This window comes from Priapulus caudatus, unplaced genomic scaffold (assembly GCF_000485595.1).
Source record: "Priapulus caudatus unplaced genomic scaffold, Priapulus_caudatus-5.0.1 Scaffold753, whole genome shotgun sequence".
NCBI lineage: Eukaryota > Metazoa > Priapulida > Priapulimorpha > Priapulimorphida > Priapulidae > Priapulus > Priapulus caudatus.
This window is the reverse complement of record NW_014577814.1, coordinates 59,661-82,716: the sequence shown is the minus strand read 5'-3', so window position 1 is coordinate 82,716 and position 23,056 is coordinate 59,661. Positions and strand designations below refer to the sequence as shown.

The window sequence follows — 23,056 nt, the reverse complement described above, 5'->3', positions numbered from 1 at the left end:
TCCTGCCACTGAAAATTTTGCAAATGTAGCTCGCAGGAGATGGTATTTGATGCACCTTTGAGTACATGCATGCATAGCCTGTAGGCCTACAATATGGCGCAAAACTTCTACTTCGTTCCTTCCCGTCCTTCCCATTGCCTCCCTTGTCCCCCGCTCAGCCTCTTTTTTCATTTACAGCATCTTAGTTATTTTCTCTGTCGCATTTCCTCAGTCTCCCTCCCCCCTCTCTCTCTCTCTCTCTCTCTCTCTCTCTCTCACTCAGCAAGCTATACGGTGCATACTGTGCAGTTTTCTTCAGTCCGTACTGTACACCTGAAACGGTGCTCGCGAATGCGCAATATCTCCCGAGAAGAATCATATTTTTCAAGAATTATGCGTTTCAAATGAAGAGGAGTTATTCTAGCATAGATTTATATAATAACATTTCATCAGTACACCGCGGTTAAGAAATAGCAAGAAGACCTTGCATGAAAGGTCCCGGCTGCACATACCAGTCAGTAGGCAATCTACCTACGTTATTGTGTAAGCGCATGCGCAACATTTCACCAGAGAAGTTATATTTTGTGATGAATTTGAACTTAATATGGTTAGGTGGTATGTCAGCATAGATTTATGTAATAAATTGTTATCAGTAGACATGTGTTTATAATTAGAAGAGCGCCCTAGCCTGTAGGGTGCAAAATTCCTACTTTATCCCCTCGCGTTCTTCTCCTTGCCTCCCTTGTCCCTCGCTCAGCCTCCTCCTTCTACTACCGCCCCTCAACTATCATCCCTGCCGCCTTTCTTCAGTCTCCCACCCCTCTCTCCATCAGCAAGCTATATTATGCAGTTTTCTTCAGTTCCCACTGCACGCCTAAAACGGTGCTCGCGCATGCGCAATATCTCCCGAGAAGAATAATATTTTTCAAGAATTATGCATTTAAAATGAAGAGGAGTTATCCTAGCATAGATTTCTATGATAACATTCCATCAGCACACCTCGCTTAAGAAATAGGAAGAAGACCTTGCATGAAAGGTCACCGCTGCATATACCAGTCAGTACACAATTAAATCTGGCTACGTTATTGTGTAAGCGCCTGCGCAATATCTCACCAGAGGAGTTATATTTTGTGATGAATTTGCACTTAATATGGTTAGGTGGTATGTCAGCATAGATTTATGTAATAAATTGTTATCAGTAGAACTGTGTTTATAATTAGGAGAGCGCCATAGCCTGTATAGGGTGCAAAACTCCTACTTTATCCCGTCGCGTCATTCCCCTTGCCTCCCTAATTGTCCCTCGCCCAGTCTCCTCCTTCTACTACCGCCCCTCAACTATCTTCCCTGCCGCCTTTCCTCAGTCTCCCACTCCTCTCTCCCTCAGCAAGCTATATTATGCAGTTTTCTTCAGTTCCCACTGCACGTCTAAAACGGTGGTCGCGCATGCGCTTATCTCACCAGAGGAGTTATATTTTGTGATGAATTTGCACTTAATATGGTTAGGGGGTAACCTAGCATAAATTTATGGAATAAATTGTTATCAGTAGACATGTGTTTATAATTAGGAGAGCGCCCTAGCCTGTAGGGTGCAAAACTCCTACTTTATCCCTTCGCGTCCTTCTCCTTGCCTCCCGTGTCCCTCACCCAGCCTCCTCCTTCTTCTACCGCCCCTCAGCTATCTTCCATTCCCTCCCGATCTATAATATTCCCTTTGCTCGCAGCATCGCTCACCGGGTTCCGGCTATACTGATGTACATTTCATGAAGATTGCGTTCGTGCGTCGGTTACCGTTGACTGCCAAGATAATTTCATTCGGCCGTTCTCATACGTTCGAACTGGAGAGGGGTGGGCCGTGCCGACGGCACGCGTGCATGATAAAATCCGATCTACAAAATTCAATTTGCTCGCAGCATCCCGCCACGAGTTCCCACCTATGCTAATGTGCATAGCAATGGAGCTCGTGGCATCGGTCGCCGTTGACAGCCAAGATAATTTTCTTCAGCCGACCTCAAACGTTCATACTATCAGGAGTAGATAATAGGGAACTATTATCTACTCCTATTATCTACTCCTGATACTATCTGTCTGCAAAATCTATGTTACGGATACCGACTACAGCGCGCAACGCAGCTGCTATTTCGTTTGTAAACCATTCTTCGTGCGCTGAACGGTAGAAAAAATAATCGCACAGACGGACTTTGACACGAGTCGCTGTCACTGCAACACCAATGGAGGGTTTTGTCAGCTGACGTTAAGGTTGGTCGTTGTCACTGCCGCGTGTCTTCACCTTCAATATTTTATTGCCATATTGCTTCTCTTAATTGATATGCCGTGTCAGAAATTGTTCTCTCTCTCTCTCTCTCTCTCTCTCTCGCTCTCACTCAGCAAGCTATACTTTGCATACTGTGCAGTTTTCTTCAGCCCGTACTGTACACCTGAAACGGTGCTCGCGAATGCGCAATATCTCCCGAGAAGAATGATATTTTTCAAGAATTATGCATTTAAAATGAAGAGGAGTTATCCTAGCATAGATTTATATGATAACATTCCATCAGTACACCTCATCAGTACCATCAGTACAATAGGAAGAAGACCTTGCATGTAAGGTCATCGCTGCATATACCACTCAGTACACAATCTGGCTACGTATATATAATAATAATTGTGTTAGCGCATGCGCAATATCTCACCATAGTTATATTTTGTGATGAATTTGCACTTAATATTGTTAGGGGGTATCTCAGCATAGATTTATGTAATAAATTGTTATCAGTAGAACTGTGTCTATTATTAGGAGAGCAACCTAGCCTGTAGGGTGCAAAGCTCCTACTTCGAGCTTCTTCTCCTACTCCTACTCCTACTTCCTATCCCCTCGCTTCCTTCTCCTTGCCTCCCTTGTCCCTCGCTCAGCCTCCTAGCTCCTTCTTCTACCGCCCCTCATTTATCTTCCCTGCCGCCTTTCTTCAGTCTCCCACCCTTCAGTTCCCACTGCACGCCTAAAACGTACGGTGCTCGCGCATGCGCAATATCTCCCCAGAAGAAGAATATTTTTCAAGAATTATGCATTTAAAATGAAGAGGAGTTATCCTTGCATAGATTTATTATGATAACATTACATAACATAACATAACAGTACACCTGATAGGAAGATGACCTTGCATGTAAAGTCCCGGCTGCATATACCAGTCAGTACACAATCTGGCTACGTTATTGTGTTAACGCATGCGCAATATCTCACCAGAGGAGTTATATTTTCTGATGAATTTGCACTTAATATGGTTAGAGGGGTATCTCAGCATAGATTTATGTAATAAATTGTTATCAGTAGACATCTGTTTATAATTAGGAGAGCGCCCTAGCCTGTAGGGTGCGAAATTCCTACTTTATCCCCTCGCGTCCTTCCCCTTGCCTCCCGTGTCCCTCGCCCAGCCTCCTCCTTCTTTTACCGCCCCTCAGCCAGGGGCGTAAATCCGTACCGAGGAGTGGGGTGGGATGGTCACGCGAAGGGGGGGTCTGGGGAAGGGTCTTTTTTGAAATTAGACCCCCTCAGATGCGTTTTCTGCGCGAGCAGGGAGGGGGTCCGGACCCCCTGGACCCCTCCCCCCCCTGTACACGCCCCTGCAGTAATTGAAATGATTTAGGTCTGCCCATGTCTCCAAATTATCATAATTCCTGGGATGTGGGTGGTGCTGATGTTGGGGGAGGGGCAGCCTGGGATGTGGGTGGTGCTGATGTTGGGGGAGGGGCAGCCTGGGATGTGGGTGGTCCTGATGTTGGTGGTGCTGATGTTGGGGGAGGGGCAGCTTGGGATGCGGGCGGTGTCCATGTTGGTGGTGCTGGAGGTTTCCGGGAAAAACGCATCTGATTTTGGCCTGTGTTCTGTTGGTGCCTATGACACTAAATGAAAAAATAACGTAAATAAGTAAACACCAATAAAACAATCAAAAGTAGATTCAAGAAGTCTAATAAGAAGTCTTAATTAACATTCCAAACTATTTATTCTAAACATCGTTTAGCAACCAATAACCTGAGATATCAGATGATGTCAAATGAAGTTGACGGTAATACACTCATAGACTCCACACAAGTTCACGAATTCATACAAAATTGTACATATTTGATTATAACCAGAGAAGTCTGAACACTGAATCAATATCTGATAAATTTTAAGTATCAGTAATCGTTGCTCCATGTACCTCAACATATTTCACGCTGTTCTAATACCTTGGATTTGCATTTGTTTTCATTTCCGAACACAGAGTTCCAAGCAGTATAACAATAGTCGCCAAGCTGGTTGATCCCACTCCATGTGTGACTGTGACTGCTATAAAAATAACACGAAAGCACAATTTACCTTTTCGCAACATAAGCAGAATGAAATCGTATGAACATGAGACATCCTTGAGATTTATACGACAAATTGTTTAAACTAAATGAAATGCAATTTCATTGTAACAATAAATATGGAATTGTGGTTAGCTAAGATGCATTTCATTTAAGAAATGCGTTTCCATTAGCACCCTAGCCATTATCCACACTTTGCGATGCAGAAAATACGCGCGTTGCTAACAGAACACGACGGATTTCAATACGACTAGGAGAACTGACGTCGCCTCACCTGGAATAGGTGTGATCGTTACTTTCAGAGTGGGTGTTGTTGCCGTTGGCATTTCCCTGAGAGCTGCCGGCCTCCGAAGCATCCCCGTCCATCTCCCCTGCTTCCTCTTCCTCGTCTCCTCCCATGCTCTTTGCCTCGCCGCCATCGCTTCGTACCTCCTCGACGTCAGGCAGGGAGACGACCATCCCGTCGACGGAGACGACAAACTTTCGGTGCTTGGCGTTCGCGGGCTCCTCGGCCCACTCGGTCACCCGGTCGGCCACCAGGCCGTCGCGCGAGACGACAAACTCGTGACGATGCAACCTTAACAGCCATGCCAGATGCTCCTGCTCCGCCACACGCCCCTGCTCTGCCAGACGCTCCGCCTCCCGCCGTGCGTCGTCGAGCCCGTCCTCGTCGTCGCTTGGCGGCGCGCGCTCCGACTCGTCCTCCGCGTGCTCCGACTCGTCCTCCGCGCGCCGCTGCTGCTCCTCCCTCGTGCTCACCTCGACGAGATCGTCGTCGGTGGCGACGAACTCTGGGGCTCGGAAGCTCGGCGCGTGCCTCCTCTTCTTCTGCCTCGCCGCGGACATCCGCGCGACGTTGCTCACCTTCGTGACGACCTCGGACGTCATCGTCGTCGCCGATGGGAAGTCGTTCTTGAACTCGATCAGCACTTCTAATCCCGCGGGAGCCGCGAACCATCCGCCGCCGCTCTCAGTGGAAGCCGTTCCCGCGGCGCCGCAGCTCTCGTCGCGCCCGCTCTCCGCCGACGGCGCCTCCTTAGTTGCAGACTTGTCGTTTTCGACCGACGCGTCGGCATCGCCATCGTCGCCGAAGGATGCTTCCCGCTGTTCGTTACGCGTTTGTTTTTCTTCGGCGGGCGAGCTATCGACCGTCGTTCTTATGTTCGGGTCTTCAGTTACCATGCTGTTCACACCGTCTCCCTTCGATACACCACCTAGTAAAATCATTCGAAAAGCTCGTTCACCTTACTGATGCTGAGAGGGTCTATGTCCCCCAGGGTACTGCCGGAACGTACCCTGGGTACGATCCGGTATACCGGAACGTACCCTGGTACTATCTAATATGCCGGACCGTACCTCGCCTACTCCACTAACGAGTCTAGGGAGTCGCCTACACCTACTCCCTAACCCTAACCATATCAGATAGTTACCAGGGTACGTTCTGGCAGTATCCTGGGGGACATAGACCCTATGAGCCTTAAAAAAAATCATTCAAAAAGCTCGTTTACCTTACTGTTTTTATACAATAAATACATCATTGAACAAGTTGTGGTTGACACACGGTCCTTTCTATCTTGTTGTAGAAGCGATTACTGCGACGCTCACTGTACTGGGTTACAAGTGGAAAAAGGTAAACCTACATACCAATGAAAAATACGAATCTTGTTCGAACAAAAAACTATAATGGAGACCACTTGTTGTTATGAATGATACTTTTTACGGGTACCCACCAGTAGCATTGGATTGGTGGTGTGTCTTGTTAGCAGCAGAGGGGACATCAAAGCATGGAGGAAGCTTGACAACAATAAAATCATTATCTTCACTGCTGAACTCGCTGTCACAGTCCCACTCACGACTGTCAGATGTGTCTCGTGTTTCCTCGTGCCCTTCCTGAGATCTTCCTAATGTAACACTGTCTCCTGAAACTTCAGAGTTAAGATACTATATTGTGTTGCTACTTGGATATTACCAGTTTTCAGTCTCGTAATCTATCAAATAACTTGATGTGTTAACAGGAAATTGAGGTCTCATTCACTAGTTAGTTATTGAGCATTATGCCAACCCGACCTTTTTACGGGCACTGACAGTCCTTAGTGGTTTTCTACATTTCCATTCCTAGAGATGGTAAGTACTGCAATTTCATGTAGGCATCTGAGCCATGGGGGAGTCATAATCACGACACTAATCTAAGAGCCAGGTCTTTACAACTGGACAAGGTTTGAATCCACAGATTACGACAGTGGAACCACTACATCTTTGTGACATAACATTGTATGATCACTTGTTCCCTGCATCGGAGGAGGACATCTACATTTTAAATGACACCCTGACTGCATGATTTTAAGGAACACGCTCAGGATACCTGTATCAGTTTCAGGGTTCTTGATTTTCCCATCCGTGTCCACGCCTCTTGAAGGGGAGCATTTCACTGCCTCGGTTACCACCTTCGTGATGAAGTCTTCAATTTCGGATTTCAAATCCCTCTTGAACTAGTAGTAGTACAAAGTAAAGACAGTGATTCTAGGATAACACACCAATAAATAAATAATAATATTATTAATAAAATCTATTCTGAAATCTAACCATGTATTACTTGCCTGCGTTTCAGGGTAGAAAACTATTCTAGAGCTAGGTAGAAAACAAGTAAGAGGTGGTGACAGTGAGAACGTACCTGCGCCATGTAATTTGTAAACCACTCCGGTGGATGCTGTGGATTTTCACTACCATCGCCATCGCCATCGGATGATTCAATATGGTCGAGTGTTCCTTTGCCAGGTACAGACATTTCAACGCTACCACAGTCCACCACACTCCACAGTACCAGTGGCAGAGTTTAGTAAAACAAGTATATTCAAACTAACTCTAGACTATCGCAAGTAAAAATATGAGCACAGATCGGCAGAAATTAGTCACAGAAACACATAAACACGGCTTGTAAGTTGCATATTAACAGCTGACGACGTTTCTCGACCTCAAGGCCAACAATGTTTGTCAATAAAAATACGACGCTATAGCAGCGCCGCGTTGCACCACGACCCAGTGGTCGGATATTATCGGCATTCTTCGGTAATTTCCGTTTCTATAAGTCGACGCGGCATTTGACACATAAACACAAGATCTATGAATAAAGTCAATAAACCATTGGTAATTGGTAATACCAATTGGTAACCACCAATAAAATTAAAATTACTACCGGTTTCATCACGTCCAGTTATCGATGCTTAGTGCCGATCACAAAACCAGTCATTGTTGTTCATTTGGAGCAGCTCTCCAATGACAAGGGTGAGGTCATTGTTGTGCTTTTCAAGCAGTAGTTTATTCAACTGCCTGCAAAAATGAAAGTCTTACATTACACAACAGACACACTATCGTGGACCAAGCTGCCAAAATCAAACTATAATCGAGTTGCGTCTATTTGTTTACCAATTCCTTCTACGTTTATGTAAGAATTACCACTAAATTGAGTATTGCAGGGCACATTCTTACAGGGCATGGGCTTTGGAGATTTACACATTTTCCACTTTCTTAATGCATCACCCATCATGCTGCACGTGTAGGCAGTTGAATAGCAAGATAGTAGATAGCTGCCACAGTCTTAATTGCTAATCTAGTAATTGCCTTGGAGATAAATGTGTACTGTGTGTCACCAGAGCCTGTCTGGAGGATGACAACATAGGTTTGATCATACGCTACATAATCATCATCGATGTGGTATGTGGTATGGGGACCGCCCAGTAAAGAACCCTCCTAACACTATTGGCACTACCTGTCTGCGAATCCCATTTCACAGAGGATGTCCATATTGTCAACAGGTGATGCTGGTTGGTTCCAGGATGGAGGAGCGGTCCCCGACTGGATCGGGGGTCCTGTCCAAGTTGACTGGGATGTGGGTGGTGTTGATGTTGGGGGAGGGGCAGCCTGGGATGTGGGTGGTGCTGATGTTGGGGGAGGGGCAGCCTGGGATGTGGGTGGTGCTGATGTTGGGGGAGGGGTACGGTAGAAAAAATAATCGCACAGACGGACTTTGACACGAGTCGCTGTCACTGCAACACCAATGGAGGGTTTTGTCAGCTGACGTTAAGGTTGGTCGTTGTCACTGCCGCGTGTCTTCACCTTCAATATTTTATTGCCATATTGCTTCTCTTAATTGATATGCCGTGTCAGAAATTAGTACAGGCGTGGCCGAGACTGGTAAACTAGTGTGTCTATGAGTAGCAGGTGTCTTTCCAGATTTGAGTTACAGAAAATCGCCATAACAGCAATGCACACTGAAACAGAGTAGTATATCTATATAGTTTAATATCAACAGAAAACAAGTGGTCGTTTAAACCATACACATACAAGCTGCATGAATATATATCTACTGTACATCATGCAAAAAATTTACTTGTAAAATTTTACAGTACAAGTTAGACAACTGAATGTGAGGACACAGCACCTTCTGAAATTATATTCAACTATGCTGCTTATCTACAGAAAACTAACATTCATTTATGATCGATCCCGTACTGCATTACCAGAGCATTACAGAAACCTAGTTTTCCTCTTAAATTATTATGTTATCCATACGCTATCTTTATCGCCTACTGAAACTAATACAGTTTGATATGTGCAAGTGCAGGAAATGTGCAGTAAGGCAGAAGCATAGGTTTCATGTTTGCCACTTGCTAATGATACCCAGTTACCGTAAGATGAACTTCTGATTATGAATACAGACAGCAAATTTCAAAGAATCCCGCCAACACTTCGCTGAGTGAAAACCCCAGAGTGCAGTTACCCGAAATACAACGCGACTCGCCACCACAGGAAAAGGCACGACCCCCCTCACAACTATTTGTTGGTCAAACTTGCCCCAACACTAAACACAAGGCAACTAACAAACCGAGGCAAAACTAATCCGTCTTTAGACAAGTTCATAACGAGAGGAGAACAATCCTGCTGTCGATGAATGGATGCTTGCTTATTTCTTGACCTCGGCCATGCGATTGAGGGCACTGCCAGCACGGAACCAACCAATCTGGTGGTCGTTGAAGGAGTGGTTGAGCTGAATGCTATCTTCGCTGCCATCAGCATGCTTCAACACGGCCGTGAGAGGCTGAAGTAACGAGAAATATCAAGCAATTACCTTTACATACATACGTAATGTAGAGGGTACGAAATTTTAGACCGCGGTATAAGCGAGTCTGCATTGTAACGGATTCTTATATTGTAATTAGACAGGGCCATCAAGGGCATGTAAATTGTCTTGAATTTGAGCCAACTCCTTAAAAGCTCCTTGAATTTTAAAATATTCTTTTGGTAAACAGAAAAAAGAGGTGTTAACTATAGTTCCTAGTTAATTGGGGTAACCTCTTTGACAGCATTATAAGCGATTCCGTGTTATATATCGGATCTACAGTGTTTTCAAAGTTAATACAACTTATGACACTCATAATTACCTTTTAACTAACAAATCAACAGTATTGTAAAAATCTAATTTGCAGACATTTTTTTTAACTGGCAGTTACACGGAACCATCCTAATAAAAAAAATATTTACTGTAGAAAATACAAGATGCCACCTGGAGCTCCAGCCAAAAAGCCATTGTGATACGGTCACGAACAGCTATTGCACGAACACATATTGTGTGAGAAATGTCCTACATATACTAGGGCAGAATAGTGTTAAACAATTCAAAAAAACATTCTCAAACATACAAACCTTTCCGGTAGTAAGATCATTCAGGCCGAGCAGAGAGACCCTGTCAGAGGGCTGCGCCTTGTCATAGTCTGCTGCATTGTTAAAGGTCAGTGGAAGCATGCCTTGCTTCTTCAAATTTGTCTCTGAAAGGTAAGCAATTTTTTTATTAAATATAGTGCTCCATCATGATTCTCGTGAGAGCAACAATTTTTTACGTACGGGCATAATCTAATTATTTAGATCGTTGGTGGAAAGTATACAATGCGAATGAATCGCGAGAAAATTTTCCATAATTGTGACACGTAGAAAACCACTACGATTTCCCCACTGTCACAAAAACGCCGCAGAGCCACAGCTTATGCCAGATGGGCACAGATGAGGGATGCACCTACCGTGAATTCGGGCGAAGCTTTTCACGATGATGGCACGGCCCCCGAGGTGGCGAGGCTCGAGTGCGGCATGCTCCCTGCTGCTTCCCTCACCGTAGTTCTCATCACCGATCACACACCACATCACGTTCTCCGCCTAAACATGTTCATATAATTGAGCAACGCTTCTAATATTCGACTTGAATATTACACTTAAAATGCTTATTAAAATTATATGAATGTAATACGAGTGTGATAAATAATAATTGCGTGATTGTAGCGCATCCAGTTTGGCAGGTGCGACATGACTGCAGGTGAGAACACGCAGGTCTTGTCATTACTCTTGGTATTTATTTTTTCACGTGTTCCCTCAACACTGTGTAACGTAAAGCCAAGTGTAACACATGGCTGTAGTGTTCATACAATTCTCAATTTTAGAAAGATTATCAAAACATGTTGTAGTATTTATGAAGACAATAATCTCACATAAATACATTAGCAGTCACGAGGTTTTCGCTGATTGCAAGCGAGACAATTCAGGGTGACAAGGGTGCCATTATACAAAGACTGTAGAAAGCTAGACAAACTCCAAAATGTTAATATCCTCCAATCTACATCTCATAGCACTGGGCAATTATTGCTAGAAATAAACTATTTCATATGGAATGATATATACTATTTTACAACTGATACGAATACGTCTTGTCTATATTTCCCCACCATTGATTACCACCAAGAAGGCAACACAAATGTTAAAATGCGTGATCACTTGCTCTACTTACTTCTTATCATTGATATAATGTCATATGTCAATCACATAACTCACAAACAGATAGACAAAAAGGAACGGAATAGAAAAAGTTTGTTGAATTGATCTTATATGACATTCTTCCAAGTGTAGGATATTTTTCAGAGGATGCTGCCAGTGTACGCTGGCACACTCACCTTATAATGTCTCGCGGTCTCAGGCACAGCTCCCCACTGTCCTGTCAGCTGGTTCTTCACCTTGTTTGCTTCTTCATTCTCAATATTGATAGCACTGCACAGGAATTCAAAAATCATTTGTTAATTATTTACATATCTAATGGATTAAATGCAACTCCAACTGCCTATATATCATTCAAGAAACCTAGCTTTACACAGGCAACATCCGAAAATTTAATTCTTTATTTTATTTTTAAAATTTGTATTATTTTTCTGCAAATCGTTGTTTGCTTAATTAAGAAAGCAATTTAAAGCAAATAAGTGTGCAATAGAATAGAAATACTTCATGCGGCTAACCCAATAAGGCAGTTGTTGGAGATGTTGTCCAGATGACCTCTGTACTTCAGCCAAGGCCCAGCTGCACTGATGTGATCCGTAGTGCATTTACCTTTCGCCTGAAACAAACATTTCAAAGCTCACCTAAAATGTAGCGACGTGCGATTTCGTTCGGGAATTACGAAATGTCAACATAACACACAATGAAACACAGCCTGGTGTAAACAAAAACTACTGAATGAGTGTTTATTTGTTCCATCTCCAATGAACTAAGCATACTAGGTGATCTTACTGTGTGATAATGGGTGATATTAGAGCATCTTACTAGGTGGCTACGGAAAATAACATTCTTTGGATGTGACAAGCGATACCTTTATGAGTATCGGCATGTCAGTAAGGTCCTTTCCGTCAAACTTTTTAAATGGAGCTAACAACTGAAGTCTTTGGCTTTTTGGATCAACGTCGACTGACAGACTGCTGCCGTCCCCTGGTGGTGCCTGGTACGTATCCTGACCTGGATCGAATCCTGCAAATGCCACAGAATAAAGAAGTTGATTATATATATATATATATATATACATAACTCACAAACAGATAGAAAAGAAGGAATTCATTCATTTTATCATGATCATTAATCTTCAACCTTGGACTTTCCTATACAATGCTGTACATATATAACACACAAGCTCACACACGCACATGGACAAGCACACACGCACACGGACAAGCACACACGCACACGGACAAGCACGAAGTCCAACGTGCCCTAACCGGACAAGCACAACCCTGCAACACGCGCCGGAAGGACACGCGCACGCCGGACAGCTACAGTGCCGTGACACCGCAGCACGGACAAGCACCAACGACAGTCAACATGGACAAAACACATCGTCGTGTAAGTTGGGACATCTTGCCTCCAGTGACGTGGTGATTTGGCATCTATCGAGCGAGAGGAGCGAGAGATCAGGTCGAGCTAGCGAGTAGTCGAGAACAGGGCATCATAGAGACAAACACACGACGGCACAGGTGAGGTGTGAGAGGGGCGGGTTCACGAATGCATCTACACTCAAGTATGGGGATGACGGGTTGGACAGCAGTCACACACCATACCTTACCGAGCGGACAAGGCCACATACACGCACAGATGGTACCGATAGCGCTACCGCCGTGTAGTAACGATGTGCAGCACTAGAGACAGGAAGCAGCACACGGGGAAAGCATCCCTAGTGGATTGGGGTGAGGTAGGTATGGGAAGGAGATTTTAGAATTTTGAAGGATGGTTGCCGGGGCGTTGAATTTTTGTCTTGCGGTGACTGATTTTTATGGCCTTTATTGCAAGGGATGATCTTTCCTGCTGCTGGAGAGTGTGTGGTTTTTTGTTCCAGGAGGGTTAACTTGGATTTTTGACTGTCTGTTTACGACAGACTTTGACTGCGGTTTCGCTTAGCAATATATGCCTGGTGTATCGGTCTGTCACGACGGCTGAATTTCAGTTTTGGTTGACGTGTATGTTGTTTCGTATATTTGTTGTATTCGTACTGTCCAGTATGTTACTGTGTATCGTGAGTGGCTGCCGTGCGTGCCCTGTGTTGGTGGCAGTTTTTTGCTGCGTTAATTGGTTACGACAGGTAACGCTTCTTGCTTTGCAGTGTAGCTTGCGGTAGTATGATGAGTGCCTTATTTCGGTCTTGATAGCTTTTGCCCGTCAGAATGTGAATGAGGGTTTATCTTTAGTCTGCCGATTAGTCGGGATTGTCGTGACCTTTATAGATAAATTCCTTTGCAGTGTTTTCGCTGAATTATTGCTCGTGGGATTCACTGTTTCCGGCGTGCTATGTGACATTTGGGACTACAAGGAAATTTATAGAATACTGCGGACAAGCACGGCCACCAGAGTCAGCACGGAGGTAGACCGGTTATGAGGCTGTCGCTTCGCGCATTGTTTACATTTTATGGACGGAGTCAATGATTTTCTACTATTGTGTACATGGTGCCATTGGCCTAGACGCTTGGTCTTTGCGAGGTGGTCTGGCTATGCCTTGAGTGGTTGGCAGTCGGACAGTGGGCTGGCGCATGTCAACAGCGCAACCAGCGAGCAGAGACGACAGCCACAGCATCCCACGATCATTGACGAATGGCAACACACACACTAACGGGACAAGCACACGAACTACGATACGGATTACGAGTAGTACCAAAGTTGGGGGGCGGTCTGGGTTGTACTAATCTTCGACTTATGACAGTCGATGGGTTAGCAGCAGGAAAATATCTCGAGTAGAGCTGCCGTAGCGGCGGTACCTCGAACTCAGATTTGACCGCCACAGCTGCGTAGCATCGTTAGACGACATATACACAGATTCTCTGTGTCGTGCTCGCATTCCAGCTCCTGCATTAGTTTGCGATTATGGTAATTTGGTGCTCAAGCTAATTATGTGATCCATTGTTTCTATCATATGTATGTTGTCTTTCCCAGTTTCCTCATTACTTGCATTCTTGTCATGCCGAATGTTGTATATATCATACTATTATATTAACTAACTAACTTGTCTGGTGTATTTAGTATTATTGAATCATACTATTATAAACTTTTATTATATTCGTCAACCGACTTGCGCGTGTATATCATATATCGTCTCTCCCACTACTAATATCCATAATTCATATTATGAATTCGCCGATTTTGAGTGGTGTTGTGTGCTGAATGGGCGTGACGTCGGGACGTCGTGTCTCTCGAGGCAGCACCGCGGCAGCTCGCTCGGCGCCGTCGTGGTTCTGGCGGCCACGTCGCCCGGCATCGAGACCTCGTGGCCCCAACCCGGCCTGGACACGTCCATCTGGCTGCCGGCGACCTTTGGCTTCAACCGCTTCTGAGAGGACGTGCTTCTCTCTGTCCGTCGCTGCCGGTCAGCTCGTCCTTCTCAGGGTTGAAGCAAAGGTCGCCGGCGATGACGAGGGCCGTGACGAGCTCCGGCGACGTGACGAACGCGTGCGTTGCCGGGTTAGCGTCGTTACGACCTGTAGACGCACCCATCCACACACACCCTCAGTAATCTTATCATATATATATATATATGTATATGTATATATATACACGCAATGTGACGATATGTATAATAAATATTTTATATAATATTGGTATATCAGAGTTATACTATATATTACACTTACATAGTGGTTATATAATTATGTATATGTATATACACACATTTGCATTTGACATATGAATGCAGATGTAAGAAACTGGATGAATCAACATTACTTATTTTTTTTATAAAACATTATACATGTTACTAGCACAATATATACCATAATCGGCATATTAGCTGAATGCGAGCAGTCACGACACTAAATTTTTGTTCGTAAATGCTGAGGTTCGAGGTTTACGTCTACTACGATTTTCCTTTAGGACCAGTGCGACTGTCAAGTGGAAATATTTTGACTAACCCACGAAGTTACGATTGTAGGATGTCACAATAGTGTTCTTCTCCCCTTTCTTGACATCCTGCCTATCCCACTGTCCGATGCAGGGACCACAAGCATTAGCCAGCACCATGCCTCCAAAGTCACCCAAGGTCTTAGCCTAATGCACCCATAGACAGGAAATAAGACATTAGGCAGTAGAAATAAACAAGTGCCGCGGAGCGACAGCGCTCATCTAACGTCTACTGCGGTTGACTCTGTGGTGGAGTGGTGGGATTCTAGTAAATCCTGTTAGTCCCAAATGTGTTCACATACACGCCCGAAACAGTGGAATGCACAGGGATGGTATCAGGAACATTCTCAAAGGAATGTTTTGTTGGGATCGTTTATGAAAGTTGCACGAAGATGGCGCGTACGTTTAAGTGTCTTCAGATTAAAGATGGAAGCCCTCATCGTACATAGTAGCAAACAACTATTTGCAAGACAGAATAGTAAGCACTCATCCATTTACCTACGCAAGCCTACAGGCTGCGAAATTGGCAATAGAGAGCTGCTACCTGTAACCAATTAACGCAGGCAAAAACTGCACCAACAACATGCACTGGCAGCAGCCACTGGCAGTGGCATACGTTACATGTAACATACTGACAGTACAGAATGACATAGAAATTATACATTTAAGGAACATACACCTTCTTTAAGCCAAATTTAGCTTTTGAAATTTCACTGTGACATTGTAGCCTCATACATCCAGGCATGTATAGATTCTACTAGCAAACCGCGGCAGTCAAATTCTTTCTAAACAGACAGTCAACAATCCAAGTTTAACCCTCCTCTTGAGGGTCAAAAGGTTAATCCGACACTTACTCTTCGCATGTCAGCAGAAGGGACATTTCATGGTCCTTTCAATAAAGCCATAAAATGCTAGGTCACCGCTGAAACAAAAAAGTTTTTCAATCGCTCCGTCAGACCATGTCCTCAGAAAATGTCTAAAATCTGCCCTGTGCCCATTGACCTTTGACGTGCTGTGACCTCCAATTTCGGCACAGTGATGGCTTTTCCTACATGATGCTATACACCGACTATCACGAGCCTAGGTCGAGCCGTTTAGATTTGTGCCGCAATTCTGCATTTCCTCCCTATACCTTAAGTTAAGGAGTGAATGTTCCCCCTTCTTTTACACCTCTTGACCTTTGACCTTTGACCCCCAGCTTCGACATCCCAACTCGTTTTGACGATCCCCCCGATGTGCCGAATATCGTGACCGTACGTCGAGCGGTTAAGATTGTGCCCAACTGTTGACGGACGGACAGGACGGAGCGGAAGACGGACGATCAAGCGATTCTACAAGCTGCATCTGACTATGTCAGATGAGCTAAACAGAACATCTTGAATACTCGGGCAATGACTGTTGGCCCGCCATTAACGTGTGGTGGATTCCTCGCAATGTCTGGCCGCGTCAGGGAGTATATTAGTCTGGTAGCTTAGTGCATTTGTGCAATTTCCGGAAACAAGCATGAAATTTGACATATACACATGGCTATGCTAAATTATCTTCTTCTACAGACACATCAACAGCACTATTGGTGGCCGGTACCGCTATCTGGTGGAAGTAGCTTTTTACCTTGCTTATGCATTCTATTAGACTTAGATGGACATGACATCGGATGAACTAGAATTTCTGTATACTGTTATGTCAACTTCTATGTGCCAAATTCCGTGCTTGTTTTTCAAAAACGCACAAACATTACAATTTCGAGAGCTATAGGCTACCGGACTGCAAACGCGCGTGCGTCACCAGCACTTAGCCAGCGCGTCGCAGTGACCGCGTCACTCACGATGCCGTCTCTCTCGATGGTCGCTCGGATCTGCTCCGAGCCGGGCGTGATCGTGAACAAGCTCTTCGCCTTGATGCCGTGACTCATCGCCTGCTTGGCGATGGCCGCCGCGCGCGTCATGTCCTCGTAGCTACTGTTCGTGCAGCTGCCGATCAAACCTGCACGCACACAAACCACGACAGTACAGCGCCCTGGTCGACAGTGACACACGTCACCTACCTAGTACACGAGAGCAATGCACGGAACATGTCGACACGTGCGTGTGTGTAGATGTCGATAATTGCATCTTCACAGAAGCTGCCATTCTGCAGACGCCCGAGAACATTTCGGCAATACAATAATGAGATCGTGAGCGTTCCAAAATAAAAGATCTAATCACGCCAGGATAAAATCGATGACTGCAAGGATTAAGAGCAATTTCTTAACACATAGATAGTAAAGCATCTTACAGAAATTCTAATAATCACTAGCAACAGCCAACCTACCAACTTTAATCTCAGTCGGCCAGCCTTGCTTGACTGCTGTTGCGCCGAGGCTGGAGATGGGGTGAGCAAGGTCGGGCGTGAACGGACCATTGACATGGGGCTCCAGCTTCAAAGACAAGTACACACATGTATCATGTTATGCTTCAATACATTACGAGTACATGCACACATGTTATGCCTACGTATTAAAAGCACGTGTACATGCTCATCCACTCACTGAATTTAAACCAGACTACACGACATGCTTATGACACACTCAGTGTGGTCATAACATCACCAAAATGATTCATAAAGCCGTTTGCATCCATGGAGTGAGAAATGTCATAGCTCACTGATAAGGATAAGTACTATTACAACACATAGTAAAATATACAGCTAAGACTATAACATTAGTACTATAATTATTGCGACAACGGCGCCGAGAAGAAGATGTATCTGATGCTAACACCTAGGGACCATTATCAGGAACATGACACACAGTTACGAATATCGCAAGTCTAAAACGTCGCAACTGTTGCAAGACATTTCACTCTAAAGGTTATGACTTTTTAAAAGTCGCGATTTCATCGACCTTTCCATGTTTCCAACAACGCCCTCCGCCCCTGTGGAAAACAACCGATTTCCGTACACCTGCACTGGCTATAGCCGCACACCTGCACCGGCTACCTGCCAGGTAAAGCTCGTTACCGTGCTCAGGTCGATCTCGATGACCTGGTCGTACTGCGCTCCGTCGTCGGATTGCAGAAGGTCCTTGTTGTCGTCGGCGGCCTGCGCGACATCCGAGCGACCGGTCGCCGCCAGGTAGCTGTGCATGCGGTGGTTGAACGGAAACACGGACGTCGTCGCTCCGATCTCCGCTCCCATGTTGCAGATCGTACCCATGCCTGCCCGACAACAGAACAATTTCTCATATAAATATTTACGTATGAAAATAAATAGATAAATATCAATAGCATATATTCAAAATAAATAAATATATATTATATATTTATTATATATATATATTAGTTTTTTTTTTTTTAATTTTCGATGTCTGCAAAATGGTGCCACCTCTATGGTAGCAATTATATGGGATGTGTCGAAACGCATTGAGGTGAGAACTGGCACCAGCACAGCAGCAACTCTGCACGGCCTCATCGCACACACTATGAATCGTACACGCACGCACACATGCACATGCACACGCACACGCACACGCACACGCACACACACACTGTGAGCAGAATGCTGTGTATTTGGTCTGAAACAAACCGAAGGGTACTTTTTCTGCACAGCCCGTCGCCGAGCTTTATTGGCACAAAAGCCGGATGGGAATTGGGACGAGAGTGATCGTATTTTCTGACGAACCTCGCCCACGTCAAGACGTTCGAATGAAGTTCGATCGATATCGATACACGCGATATCGATTGATACGCGAGGCGTGGCCTTCCCACCAGCATACCTGTGCAGGAGATCGAGTCTACGCCGGGTCCGAAGTATTCCACGATGGCTCCGGTTCCTCCCTTCACGGTGAGAATGCCGGCGACCTTGAGGATGATGTCCTTGGGTGACGTCCAGCCACTGATAGTACCGGTCAGCTTCACTCCTATCACCTGCAAATATTGTCACATGCTATTACTGTCACTCGGCTATGTGTGGCGAAGCTGTACCATTGACACAAAAGCATTTTGAGTGAAATACGGTAAAATTGTTTAGAAAGTAAACACTCATACATTCTTACACTTGCGCATTTATAGAAAAGAATCCATTGATAATCACATGCATTACTGCTATAAAAACGTCTCAGACGATTTGGGTCTGTCAAGACCCGCTAATCTTTTTCACATTCTGGACCAGTGTTGGAAATAGCAGCCTATCCTCCAGTCTGAGACTGGTAACTTTTAAGCAAAACTGACTCATTTTCATAGATTTTACTGTTGATTAGATAATAGAAATCAAAACTTTCGAAATAAGGCCTTGCTGGGTTTTCACACTTATTTCAAAGACTGCATCAATTTCATGAATGACTCATGTCAGAGCAGTCTTTGAAATAAGTGTGAAAACCAAGCAAGTCCTTATTTCGAAAGTTTTGACTATTATTTTTAATAATTTATTTTATGTTATTTTTTTATTTTATTATTAAGTTTTTCTTTATTTTTCATTAAAGTTTTGCATCAATTTCACGAACGACTCATGTGAGAGCAAAGCAGTTCACGTATGTGCGACGCCATCACTATGATCGCGTGACGACGAAGGCCGCTACGCACCTTCGGGCATTTCAGTTCCCACGGAATATCCGCCATCACGTCGACTGCGTCGGCTCCACCCACGCCTATACACAGACCACCCAATCCACCTGCGCAAGACACAAATAGATCGTGTTCACAGTCTGTAGTAGCTACGTCTCAGACAGACGTAATCGAGTGCGGCCAGATTGTATTCTATAACATATGTCACACCAACTTCTACTGAATGGGATTCTACATTGACAGCCACTTATCTGCCCGTGGCAAAATAGGGTCTACGGTAGATAGGTAGGTAGTACCAGCTAGTACGTCAGACTACATTACATACACTAGACTGCGTATTCAGAACGTTACGATTGCAGGCCACTCTGAGGTTACACAGCCAGCCATGATTATTTTTTGACTTAGTATTGTAAATAGATTTCTTATCTATCTGGAAATTAATCTTTGAGAGACAATAATTAATGTAATGCTATGCATACCCCCATTTGGTGTGTGACTATCAGTTCCGATGATTAGAAGTCCTGGGTAGGCATAATTTTCCAGGATGATCTAGAAATACATCATCTAGAAGTCATCTCTATAGTCACTTACCGTATATGATCGCGTAATAACCGCGGGCGCTATAAGCCGCACCTCAATTTGAATCGGGTAACCAAGTATTGCGCCTAGTATATTTCCCCTCACGGTATGGCGCACTTATAAACCGCAGAGCAAATACAGGGTTGAAATATGAGGCCAAAATTGGCGATTATTACGCGAGTATATATACGGTATTTGCTAATCATCAACATCAACCACACATAAAGAGCGCTTCCATACTGATAAGCTGAAGTTACACGATACCTAAAGCTAATGTTACCTGGTGTATGATTCCACTGCCTGGTTTCCAAAATCCTACTCCATATTTGGAGCCTGCTGTAGCTAGGAAGTTGTACACCTCTTTATTCACATCCTTAAATCACGAATTTGCATGTCAGAGATTTTATGTATTAAAGACATATATAACAATTTTCCTTAAATCATTTTCATTCATGTTACACAAATTTAACGTAATAAACGTAATACAAATACGTCCAATTAAAATTTTATTCTGTCGCAGCTCCATGAACTAGTATTTTTATCCTGCTGTATATATACTCATGGCAGCTGCTGCATACACGATATTACATGCTCTCAAACATTTAGACAACTCTATATGGATGTTCTAAGCCAAACACATTGATGCATTAATGGAAACTTTACGTAATTTACGTATCTGGAGCCCGTTGTCAGAAACAAAATTTGTCTTAACATTAACCTTAAGATTGACATTTCCTCATAGTCCGGACCTGCGTACGCTGCGTGTGAGAAACTCGTAACTTAACCGTGTTTCTGTCAACAGTCTATGAGAAAAAGCTCATGTTAAGACTAATGTTAAGACTAACTTTGTTTCTGAGATAAACGGGTCCCTGAATCTCACCTTAGCTCTAGTCAGATCTTTGTCTCCCCCCAGCTGGGCCTCAATCAGATGATCACAGTGAATAGTGGAAGGCACGGCTACTTTCTTCAGTCCACTACTGATGAACTGCAGCATGGCCATCTGCAGAAAAATACTGTACTGTGTAACACCATCTCAAAGGCACTAATGTGCTGCACCACGTCTAAAATGTTGATCTCCTATGAGGCTATGACATAAGGAAACACGGCTAAGGCACACATGATATTCCGGCAATGAATATGACACATATATATTAGCGGGATACCCGGCGATACCATATTGTATTTATATATATAAAGTTGTTCAGCCGAATTAGTCCGTACTCGCATAACTAGATAACTCCGCAGCCTAGAGGAAAAGTAAAGATATTATCAGAATCAGCACATCTGGGAGGTGGTTCTGGCTGAAACAAAAATTTAAAATAGTTAAAAAGTTAAAAATTGATAAATATTCTATTCAGCAATATTTAAATTTTTGTTTCAGCCACAACCCCCAGATGTGCTGATTCTGAAAATATATTTAGTTTTCCTCTAGGCTGCGGAGTTCTCTAGTTATGTGAGTACAGACTAATTCAGCTGAACAACTTTATATAATAGATACATATTTATTTATAACATATATCGCAACCAAACTGTCACCAGTCCTTCCACTCCACACAAAAGCATATTTGAATTTCAAGTAGAATTTCAATTGAGCACACCATACAAGCTTCCTCATTGTCAGATATTATCAACTGGGAAATTCTACGAAATCATTTTAAAATACATGTGAACACTGTTGAAAGTTAGAAATAATATGAATAGAGCTTTTAATACACTGACTGAGCATCAATCTTTACTCCTCATTTATGCGAGTACCGAGTTCATAGTAGTAAGACACATGTTGAAATAAGATCGACTTATAAGACCCTTTCTGGAGGCCAAAATAAATTTTTTTTATGCGATTTCTGATAGATCACCGACTAGTAAAGTACACTAATAATATTTATATACACAACTGCACAGCAGATTTAATTATTCCGTATTATATATACAACAATTCTTACTCTAAGTCAAGAACAGTTTATAAAACAATGTTGAAAAATGGTCCTTTGGCAAAAAATAAGGACTATTAAGTACTTTTCTAAGATTTCACCAAAAATAAGTACTAATAAGGGCCCTTATTTTATTTTCGGCAAAATAAGTACTTATAAGACTTTGGAAGACCCGCTACGAACCCTGGAATAGCGACTGTGCCTGGGTAGAAGTAAGTACCTGCGCTGTAGCATCTTGCATAGCAACTCTGTCTGGTCTCAGTCTCAAGTAGCTTTCCCCTCGTACTACATCCTGAAATGTGAAGCATATATACATTCCGTAAGTACTTCACGCAAGCAATTAAAAATAAAAGTGTCAATGACACTGTAGCTCACCTTGGTGTGATAGATGAGGGAGGGGGGATATATAAAGCAAGAGTATATATATGGGAGGACTCCCATTATATAGCATATCTCCAATTATATACTCCTGATAATGATATATGCATAAGTTTTGATGCGAAAATAAAACGTCCTATTACGTTTATTTCATCTAACTGGTCAACAACTCTACAATCATACCTATATATACGTGTAATATTGTGTTTTAGATTCTTCGTTACAGTAATTTGACTGGAATATTTTAGTTTTTATTTGCGCGATATTCGAAAACCAAAATGGCGATCATTTAGGCGTAGCGCCATCTCTCGTCAAGATTTCAGACTTTCAGATTTTCATCTCTCCCATAGGAGTAACAACTGTTTTGGGGCTAGCCTTACACATTCACATACTAAAATTTAACAAAATCGAATGAATTTAGATGACCATTTTAATTTCTGCCAAAAGTGGGCGTGGCTCAAAAGTAGGTCGACTGGCGTGCTCCAAACTAGGAAGTTCAAATCTCTCCCATAGGAGTAACAACTGTATTCAATTTGAAACATGTGGGTCAAACGGTTCTTGAGTTAT

The 23,056-nt window shown here is 43.6% G+C and overlaps 2 protein-coding genes across 2 annotated transcripts; both read right to left on the bottom strand.

Moving 5' to 3' along the window:
• Positions 1-3,642: 3,642 nt before the first annotated feature.
• Positions 3,643-7,392, bottom strand: LOC106813295. The gene is made up of 6 exons (XM_014817399.1): positions 6,995-7,392; positions 6,686-6,812; positions 6,054-6,248; positions 4,598-5,537; positions 4,204-4,303; positions 3,643-3,876 (listed from the first exon to the last, which is right to left on the bottom strand). Exons 1-6 carry the CDS (start codon positions 7,106-7,108, stop codon positions 3,643-3,645), a joined length of 1,710 nt encoding a protein of 569 aa, XP_014672885.1. The 5' UTR covers positions 7,109-7,392.
• A 1,212-nt stretch (positions 7,393-8,604) lies between these two features.
• On the bottom strand, positions 8,605-22,403 carry LOC106813302 (aconitate hydratase, mitochondrial-like; the record flags this gene model as incomplete). Its single annotated transcript, XM_014817406.1, is given in 17 exon segments — positions 8,605-9,418; positions 10,024-10,145; positions 10,395-10,527; positions 11,316-11,409; positions 11,652-11,749; positions 12,002-12,156; positions 14,493-14,645; positions 15,075-15,210; positions 16,889-17,046; positions 17,374-17,479; positions 18,061-18,257; positions 18,815-18,965; positions 19,620-19,708; positions 20,081-20,150; positions 20,461-20,553; positions 21,061-21,180; positions 22,332-22,403. Coding segments are annotated over 17 exon segments (2,082 nt in total), but the record flags the coding sequence as incomplete, so codon positions are not given.
• Positions 22,404-23,056: the final 653 nt, after the last annotated feature.

Coding starts and splice junctions, on each gene's coding strand:
- LOC106813295 (XM_014817399.1), bottom strand. CDS start 7,108: ATGTCTGTACCTGGCAAAGGAACACTCGACCATATTGAATCATCCGAT. Junction 4,304..4,597: donor AACGATCACACCTATTCCAG/GTGAGGCGACGT, acceptor TTATTTTTATAG/CAGTCACAGTCACACATGGA. Junction 3,877..4,203: donor AAAACAAATGCAAATCCAAG/GTATTAGAACAG, acceptor TTTTTCATTTAG/TGTCATAGGCACCAACAGAA.